The sequence below is a fragment of the Ochotona curzoniae genome, unplaced genomic scaffold, assembly GCF_017591425.1.
Source record: "Ochotona curzoniae isolate NIBS_2020 unplaced genomic scaffold, NIBS_Ocur_1.0 scaffold_1852, whole genome shotgun sequence".
NCBI classification, from domain to species: Eukaryota; Metazoa; Chordata; class Mammalia; order Lagomorpha; family Ochotonidae; genus Ochotona; species Ochotona curzoniae.
Genome location: NW_024467087.1, coordinates 31575610 through 31595710, shown reverse-complemented (window position 1 = coordinate 31595710; position 20101 = coordinate 31575610). Strand labels below are relative to the sequence as shown.

General features: G+C 40.9%; 1 protein-coding gene across 2 annotated transcripts in view; it reads left to right on the top strand.

Moving 5' to 3' along the window:
* MID2 (midline 2) overlaps nt 1–20101 on the top strand; it is a 96970-nt gene that overhangs the window by 51635 nt on the left and 25234 nt on the right. For both annotated transcript variants that reach the window (XM_041000116.1, XM_041000117.1), the window contains exons 4-5: nt 17765–17872; nt 19148–19296. In XM_041000116.1, the coding sequence (XP_040856050.1) occupies nt 17765–17872; nt 19148–19296 (257 nt within the window). The remainder of the gene's footprint in view (nt 1–17764; nt 17873–19147; nt 19297–20101) is intronic.

Sequence of the window (20101 nt, the reverse complement as noted above, 5' to 3'; positions counted from 1 at the left end):
GACGTGTTTATGTCAAACTTGTGTAGAGAGTGGTCCCCACAGTCCATTCTGAAGCTGTCTTTTTTTTTTTTTAAGATTTATTTGTTTTTATTGGAAAGTCAGATATACAGACAGGAAGAGAGACAGAGAGGCAGATCTTCCGTCTGATGATTCACTCCGCAAGCATCCACAATGGCTTAGAACTGAGCCAATCTAAAGGCAGGAGCCAGGAGCTTCTTCTGGGTCTCCCACACGGGTGCAGGGTCCCAAAGCTTTGGGCCATCCTCAACTGCTTTCCCAGGCCACAGGCAGGAAGCTGGATGGGAACTGTGTCTGCTGGGATTAGAACTGGTGCCTAGGGGTCCCAGGTATGCAAGGTGAGGACTTTAACCACTGTGCTATCGTGCCAGGCCCAGAAGCTGGGCTTTCCTCTCCCCTTCTCTAATTCCATAGTTGAAAAAGGTGGCTTTAGAAAAAAAAATCTCTAGACTGGGAAATAGTAGGGATGGGTTCTGGTACTGATTCTGCTATCTACTAGCTGTGTAGATTTGGGCAGAGCATCTGTGCATACCTTTGTAACACTCCGCCATATTGGATCCTCATGATCACATTGAACTATTAGATTCACAAAGGCAGTGGCCATGGCCTTGCAACATTCATTCCAGAAACACTAGCTCCTTACCTGGTTCATCTTACCCCCTCTATTGTGTATTTCTACATTTCTGTGGGAATAAATTTTCTAAAATGTAAGACCCATCATTTTACTTCCCTAGTACAAACACTTCAGTGACTATCTGCTATCCGAGTCACAGTACCAAATATCGGGGTCCCTCGTCCCGCGAGCAAGACCCCAATACAGTAAAGATTCTTTAAAAAAGTTTATTGGTCAAGACTTCAAGCGTTGTGTCAAAGTGAAAGCAGTTACAGCACTTGTAAGATTTATTACAGTAAAGCAAAAGCAGCCTAGTGCTAGCTAGCAATAGCCTTGAAGCGATAGCGATAGCTCTAGCTCTAGCCTTGAAGCGCGCCTGGTGGAATCTCCTCATTAACTATTTTTCACCCAGACCTTTTTACATTACACAAACCAATCCATACACAGTTCCTCACATCATGTGGTAAGCACACCAATCATGACTTAGGTCACATAGCTTCCCTGCGTGCTGGCCCAATCCTCAGTAACTTCCCAAAACCTGTTTACCACCTTTGTGCCACGAAGCAATGGTCAACAAGCGCCATCTTTGAGGCGCAGCTCCGCTCTCCACAAGTGACTATTCAGTACCGCTAAGATGAAGTTTCATAGGATCCATCATGATTTGGACTCTATCCTTCCTACTCTAGCATGCTCTTCTGTCACCTGCACGCTGTACTTTGGTCCACAAATATTTGCACATGTTTCTTTCTTGGGCCAGGGATGGGGAACACAGCTGTGGGTATGGCACTTGTCCTGCCAGTACTTACACTCCTTACCTTTCTTCTAACTATCGATTGACACTCAAGACTCAGCTCGGAAATCCTCCCATCCCAGGAAGCCATCACTCCTGCCTCTATCCCCAACTCCCTTTATTTGTTCAGGTAATCCCCATCAGGGTACCCAGAGCAGTTTTTGCATACTTTCATCATAGGATTTCTTCCTTAAAGAAGATGTGTTTCATTTATTTGGGAGGCAGAATGAAAGAGAAAGTGAGGGAGAGAGAAATAGATTTCTTTCATCTGCTGGTTTATTTCTCAAATGGCTATAATAGCAGAGGTGAGGTCAGGAAAAAGCCGGGAGCCAGAAACTGCATCCTTGTCTCTCACATGGATAGCAGGGATCCAAGCACTAGGCCCATCCTCTACTGCCTTCCTAGGAACATTAGCAGGGAGCTGGATCAGAAGCGGAGCAGCTTAAATTTCAAATAGCAATTCAGCATAATATTCAGGTGTCACAAATGGCACCTTCACTTGCTGTACCACAACGCCGGCCCCAATTGTACTTCTATGTATTGCTTTGTCTCCCCACTGGAATAAATTCTGCTGCAAGTACTGTGTCATATACAATTGTTTTATACCCAGCACATGATTTGCATGATAGAGGGGAAAAAATGATTGAATAAACACTACCCTCTGGTGGCTATCTGTTGTAAGTGCACTCTTATCGTAAGGGTGAGTGAACAAAGTGCCACCAATTGCCTAGCTAAGAATGATCGCTTTCTGTTGATGTTGAGAAAAGAAACATTACAGAATGTGTGGTCTCCAAGGGCCAACATTGCTATACAAACATGTCTTTCAGTACTTCAGAATTTAGCAAGCAGTGTTTGAATGACATATCAGTTCTTTTGAGTAATTGTGTAAATAAAAAAATGCAAGGGAAATTTGTGCCGTGTAATGAAAAAAATTGACATGATTAAGTTGTCCGTCTGTCTGGGGTTGGTTGGTTCCAGGACTCTTTCAAAAATAACAAAATCTAAGTCTAGGTATGCTCAAATTTCTTTCTTTTTTTTTTTTTTTTACACTTTTTAAAAATTCTTATTTTCTGTTTTACAATTTTACCGGTATAGGACTTCCTCCCTCCCCCACTTGCCTTCTTTCCTCCTCATTGTCCCCTGTGTTTTACGGTAATACAGTCCCTCAGCTGTACTCTTGACTCCAGCGTTCGGGTTTTCACATGGGTTATGACACTGTAGGGATAAGCAGTGATAGAGTGTCTGGCATTTTTTTTTAAACAACTGGTTCTCATTCTTTCTTTTATTTAAGATTTATTTGTGTTTATTGTAAAGTCAGATATATAGAGAGGAGGAGAGACAGAGAGGAAGATCTTCCGTCCATTGATTTTACTTCCCAAGTGACCGCAACAGCTGGTGCTGCACCAATCTGAAGCCAGGAGCTCGGAACTTCTTCCGGGTCTCCCACATAGGTGCAGGGTCCCAAGGCTTTGGGCCGTCCTCGACTGCTTTCCCAGGCCACAGGCAGGGAGCTGGATGGGAAGTGGAGCTGCTGGGATTAGAACTAGCACCCACATGGGATCCTGGTTTGTTTAAGATGAAGACTTTAGCCGCTAGGCCACCACACTGGGCCTGAGAGTCTGGCATTTTGTTGTCTGGGTATAGTTAGAAGTTTTATTGCGAGCCTACTTTTATTCAGGAGTAGAGATATAACCTAGGCACATCCTCCCATGTGCTTTAAAACATCTGTAGATTATTTACAATATTTAATACAATGTAAATGCCATGTAAATACTAGTCATACTTTATTGTTTAGGGAACAATAGCAGGAAAAAAGTGTATATGTTCAGTCCAGACAATATTTTTTTTCTGAAATTTTTATGTGTGTATGTATTTATTTGGAAGGCAGTGACAAAGAAACACACACAGAGGAGAGAGATTCTGTGCACTTGCACACCCCCCAAAATGTTCCTAACAGCTACAGGTGGGTTAGGCAAAAAATTCCGTGTTTGTCTCCCGCAGGGGTGCAGGGTCCCAAACATTTGTCCATCTTCTACTGTTTTCCCAACTATATCAGCAGGGAGCTGGATCAGAAGGAGAACTGTCAGGACTTGACCCGGTGCTCTTGCGAATGATGCTGGCAGCTTTACTCACTATGCAACAATGCCAGTCCCCACAGTTGTTTTAGTGTTTTTATTATTATTATTATTATTATTACATCTTTATTGTAGAACCAACACACTTTCTTCCATTTAAAAAAGACTAGTTATTGAGCACCTTCAGTGTACCTACCAAATACGATTGTGGATGTTGAAGATTCAGCAGTGAAGAGAACAAAGCAGTTTTTACATTCTAGTCAGAGGAGACATAATTCAACAATTAAGTATTTTTATTAGGCAGCCTAAATGATACGGGAGAAAGGTAGGCACACGGTAGGGTATGTGTGCCCGTGTCTGTCAGCAGAAGAGAGAGAGAGAGAATGCCTTTTGACCAAAGGCCTGAAATGTGCTACTTAAAGCTTCAGAAAATTACAGAAATTTCCGTTTTCCAGGGCTGCCTAAAACTAGTGGGGACGTCAGGAGGGTTTTATTTAAAAAAAAAAAAAGTTTTTTTTTTTTCCTCTTGAAATAAATTTGACATAGAAATGACTAGACTAAAAACAGTTACCGCATGCTATTGGCCTAAATGTTCCACAAGTGCTGTTTTACCTGACCTCACTGCCATTAAGTGACAGTGAACCCCCAGCCTCCCGCAAGTTTCAGCAGTTTTTACATGTACCCACACTTAGATCGTGTGTGGGCTGGTGTGCTTCTGCTAATTTTCTCTCACGTATAGGTGCTTGTAATCACCACCAGACTTGGCACAGCATTACATCATCACAAAGACTTCCTCGCACTGCCTCTTTAGAGTCTTGTCTGTCCCTCTTGCTCCCGCTGGTCTATTCCTTAGCAACCATGCTTTTGTCATTCCTACTGTGCTATTTAAGTGGAATCATACGTTATGTAAAGCATTGTGATTTGCTTATGACACTCATCTTAATTCTTCTGAGATTCAGTGCAATAGGTGTATAGTTCAGTATAATAGGTGTATTGTTTTTTTTTTATTTTTTAATTGTGGAGTATTCTTCCACTGTTTGGGTATTGCAGAATTTGTTCATCAGTGACCTAAATAAAAAATTTTTCCCCCTGTTTTTGGCTAATTCAAAGAAAACTGCTTGGGACCATTTAGGTAAGCTTTTCTGTCTGTGTGTATTTTTAGGATGAAGACTGGAGAGTTTTATAGCTTCAAAGAGGTAAATAAATGCTGGCTGTAGACTTGCCTTGCCATTCATTGCTATGACATTGGATACGCCTTTCTCAGGCCTTGTATAAAGTGAGGATGTGGGACTCAGTGACCTCTTGTTTTTGTCCAGATGCAATAATTCCATGATTCTGAAGTGATATAGGGTGGAGATTTAGGCCTCATTTCATGTCGACTTTATAGCAATTTACACTAAATGCCAGATGGGAAACCTCAGTCATATCTTTTTTTTCTCTTTTGTTTTATTTTAAATAGTTATCTTACATGCAAAAATCTTATGGAAAGAAGGCAATAACGAATCCTAAGGCTATACAGATTTGTTGGTCTGATACCTGAGGAGACAGAACTCCAAAACCAACCTGGAGCTGGCAGATGGCCTAGTCATTAGTTAGTAAGCCATGTGCAGTATATGGAGCGCAAGTGTCTTCATTCTCTCTGTATTATTTTTTGTTAGCAGACTCAGGGTAAAATAAACATGGGATATATACATATGCATATACACATGTATGCACTATTTTCTGAACGTCACATAATATGCACTTCTATTCCATGTATATTTTTTTCCTAAAAACAAGGAGATAGCACAAAATATTGGTGAATCATTAACTCTAGGGAATGTGATTTTCTTGCAAGGCAACTCTAACAGGGGGGAAGTGTGTGTGAGCACAGCCTCTCTCCATCTATCTCGGTCTCGGTATCTCTCACACACATTCAGTAGTTAAAATTCACAGACACGAGCCATACTGCCTAGGTGCAAATCCTAACTCTGCCATTTGCTAGCTGCACGACTTCGAGCAAGTTACGTTAACTTATATATTTCTATTTCTCCTGTTGAATGGGAATGATAATAACAGTGTCTGTCTGGCAGGATCCATGGAAGAACATGAATCAAAATATAGGCATCAGTTGTTAGCATGTGGTGAGCACTATACAAGTGTTCCCTATTATATATTCTTCTCACAGCTGAAGCTGACAGGAAACGTGTCTTGCAGTCAGCATGAAGCACTGAATCCAACTCACTGAGATTGTTTATGCTTCGAGAGATGGTGTGGCTGCCACCTCCCCATCTATACCACTTTTCTGACTTCAAACATCTGTGTCCCACACACCTGTCTTCCACCAATGTCTCACCCTCCCCACTGTCAGAAAATAAATAAATGAAAGAAAGGAGGCATCAGAGGTCATGGATTGCTAAATTGAGCCTTAGTAATTTTTGTGCTCTCTAAGCTGCAGCTGTTTCAGAACAGGGGACTCAAGTCCTATTAATAGCTTCCCACATTCCTTATTCCTTTAATTGACCACCTTCTCCAAAATGGAACAAACAAAAAGGCCATTTTTTTTTCGTTCTTTCTTTTTTTATTATTATATTTTGACAATCCTTACATAGTTAATTAGGGTAAAAAGGTTCAAGGGCTATAGGGAAGTGGGTAAGACTATTATTTCCATATTGTTTCCTTCATGTATCTGAGGTAAAGAGGGATATTGAGGGAGAAGCCCCACCCAGTTTCCCACCCACCCCAAGTCCCGGATGTGGATCATGCTCTGAGATACTTGCTCAAGTGGTTTTGATAATTCACCAGTTATGAATCACTGCCAATCTCGCCACTCCAAGCACGATGAAGTCGCTGAAGAATCCACTGATTGACACAGTCCATCATAGGGTCCCCATTTGTCCAGTATTTCGCTGCCGACAAATAGCTGAGGTGGTTGATTGACTTGTTCTGTCTTATCATGGTTAGGGTTCTGAGTCCGGCATTTCGGTTGGGGATATCCTCAAAGAAATTTTGAGGTATTCCCAGTCCAGGTTCTTGTGTGTTTTAGCAAGCACAGGGCCCGGCACAGTCCATCGCCCCGATCACCTGGTGGTTGCAACTGCTGGGTTGGTTCTGTTTCCATCTATGTCTTCCACTGGGACCAATGGGTGTTGCAATCCAGCCTGGTTCTGACAGCACACACTTGGCCCTCAACAGCTGATTCTTTGTCTTTTTTTTTTTTTAATTTATTCTCATGTTATTTAAAAGACAGACAGAGAAAGAGAGCGTGTGAGTGAGCGCATGCTATCTGTTGCTTCACTCTCCAGACATCTGCAAAGCCAGACCTGGGCCAAGTTGAAGGCAAGAATTAGGAACTCAGTCTGGGTTCCCCACGTGGGTGACAGGAGCACATGTACTTGAGCTGTCACCTGGTGCCTCCCAGGGTGCTCATTAACAGGAAGCTAAACTATGAAGTGAAGCCAAGGGCCCCCGGCACAGTAACCTAGCAGCTAAAGTTCTCGCCTTGCACACGCCGGAATCCCAGTTCCCTGCTTGTGGCCTGGGAAGGCAGTGCAGGATGGTCCAAAGCCTTGGGACCCTGCCCCTGTGTGGGAGACCTGGAAGAGGTCCCAGGTTCCTGGCTTTGGATCAGCTCAAATCCAGCTGTTGTTACCATTTGGGGAATGAATCAATGGACAGAAGATCTTCCTCTCTGTCTCTCCTGCTCTATGCATATCTGACTTTCCAATAGCAATAAAATAAACCTAAAAAAAAAAAAAAGTAGAGCCAGGTGGCCACCAGCTCTGTAGTATAGCAAGTGAAAGCTGCTTCACTTCTGATTCAGTTCCCTGCTAATGGCGCTGAAAGGGAGTGAAGATTGCCTCAAGTCCTTGGGCTCCTATACCCATGTGTGAGACCCAGAGGACGCTCCAGACTCCCAGTTTCTGACTGGTCTACCTCCTGTGGTTGTGGTCATTTGGGGAGTGAGCCAGTAGGTAGAAAATCTCTCTGTTTCTCCTCTCTGTTGCTTTGCCTTCAAATAAAAATAAAGTTTTTTTTTAATAGAGGGCCTGGCGCAGTAGCCTAATAGCTAAATCCTCACCTTTCATTCACCGAGATCCCATGTGGGCACTGTTTTGTGTCCTGGCTGCTCCACTTCCCATCCAGCTCCCTGCTTGTGGCCTGGGGAGGCAGTCAAGAATGGCTCAAAGCCTTGGGAACCTACACCTACGTGGGAGACCCAGAGGAATTCCTGACTCCTGGTTTCCGGCTTTGGATCAGCTCAGTTCTAGTGATTGTGGCCCCTTGGAGAGTAAATCCGTGGATAGAGGATCTTTCACTTTGTCTCTCTCTCTCTGTAAACCTGACTTTCCAATAAAAATAAATAAATTAAAAGAAAAAAAAAAGAAGTGGAGCCAGGACTTGAACTTACACTCTTGGATATGGGACAAAGGCATCCTAAGCAGTGTCTAAACTGGTTCACCAAATGCTCACCCTGCTTTTCGTTATTTTAATGTAAAACTAGTAGGACTTTTCCAGCAGCACTACAATGTTTTGCTTTAGAAAGCAGAAAAGAATATTGTTTCTTCTCTTCTTCAAGACATCTGAATATTCCCCTTACAACAGGACTGACATGCCGGACATGGTGGTGCTGGTGGTGTGTGTGTGCGAGAGAGAGAGAGAATTATCTGAGTTAACAACTTAGCTTTTATGGTGCCACAAGAGTGCTATGTCTGCTTTATAAACCTTGTGTGTTTTTTTGTTTGTTTTTTCAGTGTGTCATTATAAGAAAGTAATGAATTCCTTGCAGCTTGGTTAGGTGACATGACTATTCATAATAGCTTTTTGGTAATTCATCAAATATCTAACTTACCTCTCACTTTTCCTTCACATATACTTTGCACAGAAAACAACTGCAGGTGTGAATAAAGCCCAGCTCAGCCTCTTTACCCTGATTTTATGGAATTTGAGAAGATGGGGTGGTTCACCTGAGTAAAACTAAGCCAAAATAGATAGCAGGGAATTTGTTTTGTCCTCCCACTCTAGGCCTGAGCTTTTCTTTCTCAACTTGGCTCTTAAATAAAGTTACTGAACCAATGCCTGTGGCTAGGCCATACCAAAGCTAGGGATAAGGAGCTTCAGTCTGTATCTCCCATGTAGGTGCAGAGGATCAGGGACTTGACCATCTTCCATTGCTTTCCCAGGCCCATTAGCAGGGTGGTGGGTCAGAAGTGGAGCGTACAGGACTCAGCCAGTGCCCACATGGGATGCCAGTGTTGTAAACTGCAGCTTAATCCATTATGCCATAACACAGGCTCCTGGGGCAATTTTTTTTTTTTAATCAGTGCATATGAGGGGTTTTTCAGAAAGTTCATGGAAATACATATTCTGGAAAGACTATGCATAGATTTCAACTTTTTGTCATGAAGTAAGTTTATCTCTTAATTCCATTTTCTCAGATTTTAAAACACTTTGGCATCTGCAATCTCTGTTTCTAAGCCTGAAGAGCAAATTTTAGAGCCTTCTAACTTCCTATCTAGTATTCCACAGGACTGATGAATATGATTAAGAGGGGATTCAACTGGGGATGTTTCCCATGAGGGTGTTAGAATTGGTAATAAAAGACCCATACAGTGAGCATATGGGAGATCTCCAAAACAACTACCAAGTAAGCTTCCTGAAAGGAGCTTTTTCTTGAAATTTTGTGACTTGTGTCTGGTGAGCTCCCACATATCTAGTTCTTTGTAGTGGGCAGCAATGTGATTTTTTTTTTTTCATCAGAGGACTTGTGTATTTGCACCAGGAAAGGGTGGAAATTAGGGAAGAGCAAGTCTTATTCTGTAGTAACCTTTGGGTTGGAAGGTAGGATAGAACTTCAAGAACTAGAGTAAGATGGGCAGTTGGAAGGAATTATGCAAATCCGATTCTTGCACCATCTGAGAAGAAAGTAACAGACTATGAAGCAGAGAAGAGGACCTGGAAACTTCCCAGGGAGGCCTATTTATTTTAGTGTCAATGTCTTGGAAGACTGAGGCTAAGATGTTTTAGTCTTAAGTATCACAAATTGCCTCTTTGTGGGGTGCGTGGGTTTATACAGGTAGGTTGCCAAGATTGCCTTTCTGGTATTTTTAAGAAAGAGGCATTTTCCCTCCCCCCAAAGACAGAAAGCCACATAACCAAATCCACTAATGCAAAACACAGAGCAAAGGTCAAGACAAGAGCTGGAATCTTCCATCACCCATTCACTCCTTCACCCACCCAACTAACCCAGAACATTTATCAAGATAACTTCAGTTATTTTGAACTAAAAGTTAATAAGTAAGTGCAATACCTCATGGCCTTTTTAAAACACAACTGCAAGCAAGGAAAATACCAGGGATTACAAGGGCCTTCCAAGTAATTTGAGATGTTTTAATTCACATCATGAAGACCGTTTTTCCCCGGAGTATTTCCTGTTTGGAAAACTCTTAAGGACCCTGCTCTTTTGGATTGCTTCTTGACATGGAAAAATTTATTTTAATGTCACTGCTTTACCTTCAGTTTGAGCTTTTTTGCCTCTGGAGCCAGCTTTTCTGCTCTACTAGTTGTACTTGGTTATTTTATCTTCCCATGTTGTGTCTGTCCAAAACACCCTTTCGCATACAGCTCTTTCATTTTGACCTACATCTTTCTTTGCAAAAATGTATTTACTAGATTATATATTTTTGATATTTGGCATGTTTTTGTTTTTGTTCTTTTGCTGTGCCAAATCAATCCAGGATTTTTTTTTAGTGTTTGTTGGATGTAAAGCATTGTGCCAGTGGGAGGAACAAGTTGGCCTAGAGCTGTTCCTCAAGAAGCTGTTTATCTGAGCAAGGAAATGCTTCTCATGTTTGACCTTTCCTTTCTATTCCTATTATCCTTCTCTAGGATACTCACGTCACAATAGCCTTCTTAAATCATTCTCAAATGCACCATTGCCTCTATCAGAATAATCCTACTTTATTTCTTTTTTACAAAAGTATAAACTATGACTATTCTCAAAAATATTTTTCAGAAATACTATAATGCCTAAAGAATAAAATGTTATCTCATCTGCTTAGTTTGGAATCTCCCTTCTTCCCACCATTTTATTCTAAGCTTTATTCACTTTCAACACCCAATCCAAACCCATTTTCATTAAGATACTTCCTAAATGGCAAGGGTCTTTCCTTTTGATTTCCATAGGTTATATCCTATTTATTTATTTATTTTTGTTGGAATAACAGCTTTACATAGAGAAGAAGAGACAGAAAGACCTTCTGTTCACTGGTTTGTTCCCCATGTGGCAGTAACGGCCGGAACTGAGCTGATCTGAAGCCAGAAGCCAAGAGGCAGGAGCTTCTTTCAAATCTCCCACACGGCATCAGGGTCTCAAGGCTTTGGACCATCCCCAGAAGCTTTCCCAGATCATCAGAAGGGAGGTGGATGGGAAGTGGAGCAGTCAAGGTACAAACCTGTGCCTATATGGGGTACCAGTGCTTGCTGGCAGATTAGCCAATTGAGCCATTGCACCGGCTAAGCTCATTTGATGTTGAACTTGACTGTTTTATAAATATGTTGTTCTTCCCTATCAAGATTTCTAATTTATGCAGGGGAGGACTTTCAGATAATGCTTTGCATGCAAAATATGGTAATATATGTTTGATGCTAAGAATGGTGATGTTTTTTCCCTGGCTTCAGGGCAGAAAACACCTTATGAGGATGAGTGGCAAAGGAAATATTCTTGGGGACAGTATAGTAGCTCATCATGCTAATCTTCTACATGCAAGCGCTGGCATCCCATATGGGCACTGGTTCATGTCCTGGCTTCTCCGTTTCAATCCAGGTCTCTGCTTGTGGCCTGGGAAAGCACCAGAGGACAGCCCAAAGCCTTGGGGCCCTGCACCCACATAGGAGACCCAGAAAAAGCTCCTGGCTTGCTGGCTTTGAATCAGCTCAGTTCTGACCATTGTGACCATTTGAGAATGAACCAGCAGATGGAAGATTTCTCTCTCTCTCTCTTTCTCTGTCTCTCCTCTCTGTAAATCTGCTTTTCCAATAAAAATAAATAAACCTTTTTCAAAACTGGAGATATTCTGGAAGTAGGGGGTCGGTGAAAGAGACTGTAATAATAATGCCAAAGGGTACTAAGTGGTTCAACTTCTTCAGTTCTCAGATCAGGGTCTTCACTGTATTGCTTACTAGAACTGTGGTGACACTGAAAAAGAGGGAAAGGACTATCGAAGATTTATGCGGGAGACAAGGAATAAGTACAAGTTAGAATTACTGCACATGGGTGACTGCACTGATGATAGTAGAATTCATAAAACATAGAAAATCAGAGGTGGAAGCTGGGAGGTAAATTTATAAATTTGTTTTTAAATGTGTTGTGCTGAGTTCAGGATAACTTAGATAACCAAGTGGACATACAGCAATCACTGAGATACTTTCCCTTCCTACAGTTTTGTCAAACAAATATTTACTGAGCATCTACTACGTACCAGTTGTTATGCAGGAAATAGACAAAGCCAAATAAGACACCATCCGTGGCCTCCAGAGCTCATGTTTAAGCAAAGAAGATAGACTAGTACAATCACTATGGTATAAGGTAGTAAGTGCTTTTATAGAATTAAATATAAAGTTCTATGAGCATACAAATAGACTAATTACTTGTGTCCAGGAAGATGTGAAAAGTCACAATAGTGACAGTTATTTTTAATTTTACTTTAATTATTATTATTATTTTATGATACAGTTCCACAGGCCCTGGGATTACCTTGCCCCTCCCCCCTCACTGAGTTCTTCCTATATCATTACTAAAGTGTAGCTCTTCTTACACAGTCATAGGTCCATCATTGCGGGCATGGACAGTGGCAGAGAGTCCAGCATCCTATTGTCAAGATATAGTAAACAGTTTCATTGGGATATGATAGTCTTCATTACACAGTAACTATACATCCCCTTAAATGAAAAGCCACAATACAAAATCAACAACAGGAAGAAAAACAGAAATCTAGAAAAATAAAAATTTACAATGCCATGAAGTTAAATAACGTGCTACTAGATATGATAGATAGTCTCCATTACAGTGACTATACACCCCTTAAATGAAAAGCCGCAAAACCAGATCAACAACAGGAAGAAAAAAGAAATTAACAACACTATGAATTTAAATAGCATGCTACTAAATGACTAATGTGTCGTTGAAAAAATGAAAAAGAGAAAATCAAGACCCTTTTTGAAGAAAATGATACTACTGTATGATCTATGAATGATTAAAGAATTTAATCAGAAGAAAGTATTTTGAAGAGGTGAAACTAACAAAAAAGTCAAAATCCATGAGATACAATTTAGCTGATCTTTGTTGGTGAGATATGTCTCCTGTTGGCAGCAAATAGATGTTTTTTTTTTTTTTTAAATCTAGTCTACTAATCTATGACACTGATTGATGAGTTTAAGCCATTTACATTCAGAGTTAATATGAATAGGTGGTAATTTGGTCCTGTCATTTAGCAATGGGTTGTTCATTGATTTAGTCTTCTCTTTTACTGGGATATTCTTCACATTGGCCTTTGGTTTTGGTGGGTACTAATCCTCTTCTTTGTCAAGAGAACATCTTTAAGTATCAGTTGTACAGCAGCTTTGGAAGAGGCAAATTCTTTTCACTTTTATTTACCGTGGAAGAATTTTATCTCATTTAAAAAGACAAATGAAAGCTTTGCTGGGTATGTTATCCTGGGCCAACATTTTTTTTTTTTTTTTTTTTTTTGCTTTTAGAATCTGGAATATGTCGTTCCATTCTCTTCTGGCCTGTAGAGTTTCCTGTGAGAGGTCTCCTGTGAGTTTAATTGGCATTCCTTTATATGTCAATTGATTTTTTTCACATGCACATTTAAGCACCTTTTTCTTATGTCCTATAGAACAGAGCTTGATGATCATGTGTCTTGGTGAAGATTGCTTTTGATCAACACTGTTGGGAGTTCTGTGCTCCTCCTGGATATTGTTTTCCAATTCTTCCTCTAGATTAGGGAAACTTTCCCTTATTATTTCATTGAATACACCTTTAATCCTAGTTTGTCTTTCTGCACCTTCTGAGAGTCCCATAACTCTTATATTTGGCTTTTAATAGTGTCTTTCAATTCTTCAATACACATTTTAGCTTGACACAGCTCTGCTTTCAGCTTTTTGTTTGTTTCCCCTTGGTGATAGGAAATAACTTTTAATTTTGAGATTCTTTCTTCTGCCTCATTCATTCTATATTGGAGACTCTCCACTGTACTTTTAATTTGCTCCAGTGTATTATTCATTCCTGATATATCAGCTTTCATTTGATTCATTTTCTGTGTGACATATTCATTAAATTCCTTGAGCTCCTGTGTTATGTGATTCTCATTGCTGATCAGAAGCTTTATAACAAGTGTTTTGAATTCTGTATCCCCAGTTTTCTTGATGTATTCCTCAGTGAACTCTGAGGTTGGCACAGGCTTTTGCTCCTTTGCAGGGGAATCTTCAGTAATATTCATTGTGACTCTGTCTCCTCTTTTGTTCTTGGTCATTGCACTTCTTCTGGTTATCAGATTCTACTCCTTGGGGCAGGTTTCCTAGCTGTGTCACCCCTAGGTCTGCAGTTTGATTTTACTTATTTCAGTTGGTACACAGCTTTTTGTTTGAAGTCACTTGTGCTACTCCCTCTAATGAGTTCCAGGTCTGGGTTCTTATGTTAGATTTCCACCATGGTTTCTGTAGCTCCAGATCCTGACTCACCACTCTCCACCTTCTGTGATTCCATGCTGAGGCTGCCCTGTTGTGTGTACAACCTTCTCCACTTCTGGTTGGTGTAGATCCCAGGAATTAGGGAAGACACCAGGTGTCCTATATAACTAGGTTGTTGGTGGTGCTGATCTTGCTGATCTTGCTGGAACCTGTTGGCTCTTATGTGTGAGGGTTCCACGGACCTCTTTTTACCTATACGATGGCATAGTCAGTATTATTTTCTGTGTGGGACTAGTGAGCTAACTCACCCAGCTCAGCGCATGCCCGTCTTGTCTCTCAAGTCTTAAAGCCTTTGCCACACCATACTTACATAGTAGATGTATCACTACTAGAGTTCTTGATCTGTTGCCTGCCAGGTCTAGGGACTGCCCAGACCTATACTGGGTGGAACCTGTAGGATTTTATGCTGTTGCAGTTCACTGAGCGAGAAATGAGTTCACTCCCAGCTCAGTGCATGTGCTACTGTCCATTGCCCTTGCCTCCTTAAACAAAATGGCGGCCAATACAGCTCTAGGGTATGGACTGGGTTGTGAAATCCACCCTGTTCCCACACACTGCCTGTCTGGGATCTGCTGCTCTGTCTCTGCTCCTGGTCAAATCAAACAGACCAGTAGGATGGGCAGTTCTTTGTCTTGGTTCACCTCCTGAACTCCCAGTAAACGTCCCTTCCCACCTGGTTGCTGATGAAGTTCCAGCTGCTGGTTGAGTTCAGATCACCACTCACTAAATGCCGCTGGTGTTGTGTCTGCCGCTTTCATGTGTCTGTCAGTCTCCAGGATGATTTTTTTTAAGATTTATTTAGATTTATTGAAAAGGCAAATTTACAGAGATAAGGAAGCAAAGATCCTCCTTCTTATGGTTCACTCCCAAAATGGCAACAATGGCTAGAGCTGAGCCAATCCTAAGCCAGGAGCCAGGAGCTTCTTCTGGGTCTCCCATGAAGGTACAGGGTCTTAAGGCTTTGGGCCATGCTTTACTGCCTTCCCAGGCTACAAACAGGGAGCTGGATGGGAAGTTGAGTAGCTGGGATATGATTCGATGCCCATATGGGATCCTGGCAAATGCAAGGTGAAAATTTAGCCACTTTGGTATTGCCACCAGGCCCATGAGGTCGTTATTTAAAGAAAATTTTGAAAATTTATTTATTTTTGTTTGAAAGGCACATTTTATACAGAAAGAAAATCTTTTCCCCACTGGTTCACTCCCCAAATGGCTGTGGCAGCCAGAACTGAGCCGATCTGAAGCCAGGAGCTTCTGTGTCTCCCATGTAAGTGCAGTGTCCCAAGGCTTTGGGCCATTCTCTGCTTCTTCCCCAGGGCACAAGCAGGGAGCTGGATGGGAAATGGAGTAGCAAGGACCAGGACTGGTGCCTGTATGGGATCCTGGCCTGTGGAAAGCGACCATTTAGCTACTGAGCCACTGCTCTGGGCCCAATAGTGTGATCATTAAGCAGAGTCTTGAAGGATAAGTAGATGTTTGTTCAGTAAATGAAAATGGGAATGACTTTCTAAGTTAAGAGAAGAATCTTGTGGAAAGACACAGAACCTGAAAAGCACGTGGCACTCTAGGAGAAGCAATTAGAATTTTGAAGTGGCTGAGAAAGGGATGAGAGGATGAAGATGAATGATGCAAAAGAGATAATGATCTTGCAAACTATAGACAGAGATGTTGGTACACCAGGATGCACAGGTGGTATAGGAAAGCGTTAAAGGTGTGAGTTCCCAGTCCCTTCACTGCTGCTACTAGACGGATAGTCTTGAGCAAGTCACTGAGTCTGTGTATACTCGTTTTCTCATCTGCCAAAAGAGAATGATAATATCTGTCTCCCAGGGCTGTGTTGAGGTTTGAAAATGCTGATGTGTATAATCTGATTAGGGCAGTGCCTGACATATAGTGAGTGCTTTATAAAGTTAGTATGAAACAACAAGGTACTGTACTGCACCAGCAGTAGTCTCAAAAAGGAACTATAGAAGGGAAGTATCTTAAGTTTCTACATACTGTCAGCAGGGACTCAGGGGGAACTAGATAAATCTCTTGTTCCTTAACATGATAAGATATCTGCCTTGGAAAGGTAGATCCCATTTAGGGAAAGGGAGAGAGTTCTGAGGAAAAAAAAGAGTTGAATGGTTCAGAATGAAAAGCAGCTTATTATGGCTCACTCCCTGGAAAGTGGAAATAAAGCAAAATTCAGCTGTCACTCAGTGACAAACATGTCATTTTAGTAAAGTAGCAAAGAAAATTATCCAGATGGGACCTTTGTGGATGAGAGATGGGGTAAACAGCGTCCAGCAATGAATATTTTTCTGGGGTTGGGATAGGAAGAGGAACCCTCTGAAGAAGCGTATCGACTATAAATGCAGCCTTAGCTTGCAAATGAAGCACATCTAGCCCCTTGAGTTTTGATGCTATTGAATAACCCATTGTCTATTCCTCAGCCTTCTAGAGCTCTGCTCGAGTGATCCCTGACTAGACTCTTGGAGTGATTGTGCTTCCCTGTGTGACTGCTCTGTGTGCTGCTGAAATGGATCTGAACCTCGTCTGCCCACCCAGCCAGCCCAGGGGTTTCACTTGACAGAACTCGGTTGGAATTCTGGTTTTACCGCTGACTAGCTAAGTGATTTCGAGGTAGCCACTATAATTTCCCAAACCCCAGTTTCCCCTCCTGTGAAACAGAAATATAAGTTGTGATAACTACAAAATCATTTATAAAGGGCTTGACATTAAGTACTTAACAGATGTTATTTTTTTCTTCTTCTTTTCCTTTTGTGCTTGGGCAGCACAAAGATCTTCTGCCCTACGTTTAGCTCCCTTGGGTGCTCTGTACCATGTAATGTCAGTAGGTTTAGAGGTAGGAAGAAACAGTCCATGGAAAGAGTATGATTAAAAGTGGCTTTTTTATTTTACATTGAAAAATATTTTTGATGTAGCCAGTGTCCTAAAATAGTTCAGATATTCAGATACTGGACAGCCCAAGGTGAGAAATAGCTCCTAGAACATAATGACCACTGTGTGAAAAAATATACATGCCTGTTCATATATTTAACATGAAAATATATCTGCCCATTCATAGATTCATAAGTTAGAAGGCAATAAGGAAAACTGAAAATATTCTTGTTAGGACAGTAGACGTGTGTTATTGTAATGTTATTTAACTATTATTGTGCCTGTGGAGGAGGATTCACTTTTCTTGACATGCAAAAATCTCCTTACCCTCATTCCAAAAGAACAGCAGGAGGACAGGGTGCTGGAGTAAAGGGAATTGCACAGTGGGAATAACATGCCCCCATCTCATCTGTCCTTCTGCCCAGCCTTCCATTAACCATCATGATCTACCAGAGGTCCGGAGAGCTTCCTATCTGTGGTGCTTCAATGCCCTTGCATCATTAATATCATCATCTCTACCCTTCTTCTAGGAGTGGATCTTATGAGGGAGGTATGGAAGAAGTTGTGCATGCTTAGCTGTCAGTCCGAACCTTTTAGAACCAGCAGGGGACAAAGGCAGCAATCACTGTGTAATATTCTGGACTCTCTTGGCAGGTGAATACTGCTATGCATGAAGCAAAGCTCATGGAAGAATGTGACGAATTGGTAGAAATCATCCAGCAAAGGAAGCAAATGATTGCTGTCAAAATCAAAGAGACAAAGGTAAAACATAGTACCTCAGTGTGTTCCAGGACACCTTGACATTTATAAATGTCAGCATTTGATCCCCATGATTGCAGTTTGAATTTGGATCACAACAGCAAGATAAAATGAGGTTGCTGGGAGAGACAAATAAGCAATGTTTGGCTAGTGTTGTGATTTTAATAAACATGGTAGCAATTCTGGCCTGTTGGAAATATCCTACATCTTAAAAAAGAAAAAAAAGGAAAATGGTAGAAATATTAGCTATGCTTTTGGAAGGACCGTGATTATCCACTTTTGAGCTTACTCTGAAAGGTATTGAGAAGCCATGCTTGTCTTAGGAAGAGGAAAACCTTATTGAAATGGCCAAAGTGTCCAAGGTAGATAAGAATGTGTTGATATGGAAGGCAGGGAAGCACATTTTGAGGCTTATATAATGATCCTTAGTATAAATTGTTAAAGACCTGAAGCAGTATCAGCAGCACAAATATAAGGGAAGAAGATAATAAGTGTTACTAGAAAGGAAATAATAGAAATCATCAACTTATTAAATACAAAAGAGAAAGGAGTCAGAGAAGACTCCCAGCTTTCTAGCCTGGAAACTGAAAATTTTGGTCAAAGTTAGGTGTAGACCTCCTTACAGTTACACAGTTTTAGATTTTGGCTTTCTGTCCAGTGCTGGTGATTATAAGCCCATGCTGTGTGTGCAGCCTGAGAAATTATGAGAGTCTATAGAGTGATGATCCATACTTTGTGTCATGCTGGGTAGTTCTATCTAATGCAGGATCGGAGTTTATAAGAATACAGATTTGTGGACGTACATGTATGCATGGATACACAGAGAGACACATGCAGAAATGTAGATCCTCTTAAAAAGATAACACTGTATATACATTATATATAATAATATATATTATATATATAGGAGGGAGAAAATAAAATGTGAACAATGGTGATCTCGGGGGTTATAGAGGTTCCTTTGTATGTTTTATTTTCTAAATGTTTTATAAGGAGTGTACATTGCTTTTACAATCAGGAACATTAATGTTATTAATAGAAAGAGGAAGTAGATAATTGAGAGTGTATTACTGAGTGGGAGCGACCTGTAGATGGGCGGAATTTACAAGACAGACTTAGTGGTTAGTAGAGAACAGGTGAATGGTTAGGGGCCGTAAGATGTTAATAAACATTATTTTTGGAAGCACTGCATCAGATATCCTTCATATTACTTTATTGCTTTTAATTAAGTATTTTAAGCTTTATCTTATTTTATTTTTTGGTGCCAACTCCTTTAAGGTTATGAAACTGAGAAAGTTGGCACAGCAGGTTGCTAATTGCCGCCAATGTCTTGAACGGTCAACAGTCCTCATCAACCAAGCTGAGCATATCCTGAAAGAAAATGACCAGGCACGGTTTCTACAGTCTGCAAAAAATATTGCTGAGAGGTGAGTTCTTTATATTGCTTGAAAATGCTTGCTTTTGGGAAAAAGGACTAGCTTAAAGTCCCTTGGGTCTGTTCCAGCACTTAAGAGGAGACGTCAAAAAGTTTGTGGAAAATGGAATTGAAAATGTTTATTTTGATGCACATTTTTGTTGAAATTCATGCATAGTTTTTACATGAGCTTTCTGAAGGCCCTTTATATGCACACATTTCAAAAGTTTTTCCTTAGCTTATTTGAGTCTGTGATTTCTCACTTCAGCTGTTCCCTTTCAGTATCCCTGGTTCCCTAGCCACTAGTATCCTTTATCACATCAACCTGATACAAATCCATGCCCGAATCAGTTCAGCTATCCCCACCTTTTCCTTTCCTATAACAAATGTTTCATGACTTATGTGCTGATGAGCTGATTGTAAATTGGGAATGTTAAAAGGTGGAAAATGCATATAATACATTTAACCTATTGAACATGCTAGTTTAACAACACAGCATGCTGTAGAGGGTTGGTTGTTTACCCTTGTGATTGTCTAACTGACTGGAACCATGGGCAACACCCAGAATTGCAAACAAACAAACAAACAAACAAAAAACATTATATTACATTTGCTAGCTGATAAAGTCAAAATCCCCAATTCTGGGTATAGGTTCTGCAGCTTGTGTATTGTTTTCACATCGTTTTAAAGACAAAGAATTGTTAAGTTGAAGCATCATAAGTCAGGCACCATCTGTGTTTCAGTTGCAGAGCCCTGCTGGGGAAAATGACATCACCAGTGGTGATGGTGTTACTGAATCATGCATTTATGACTTCTGA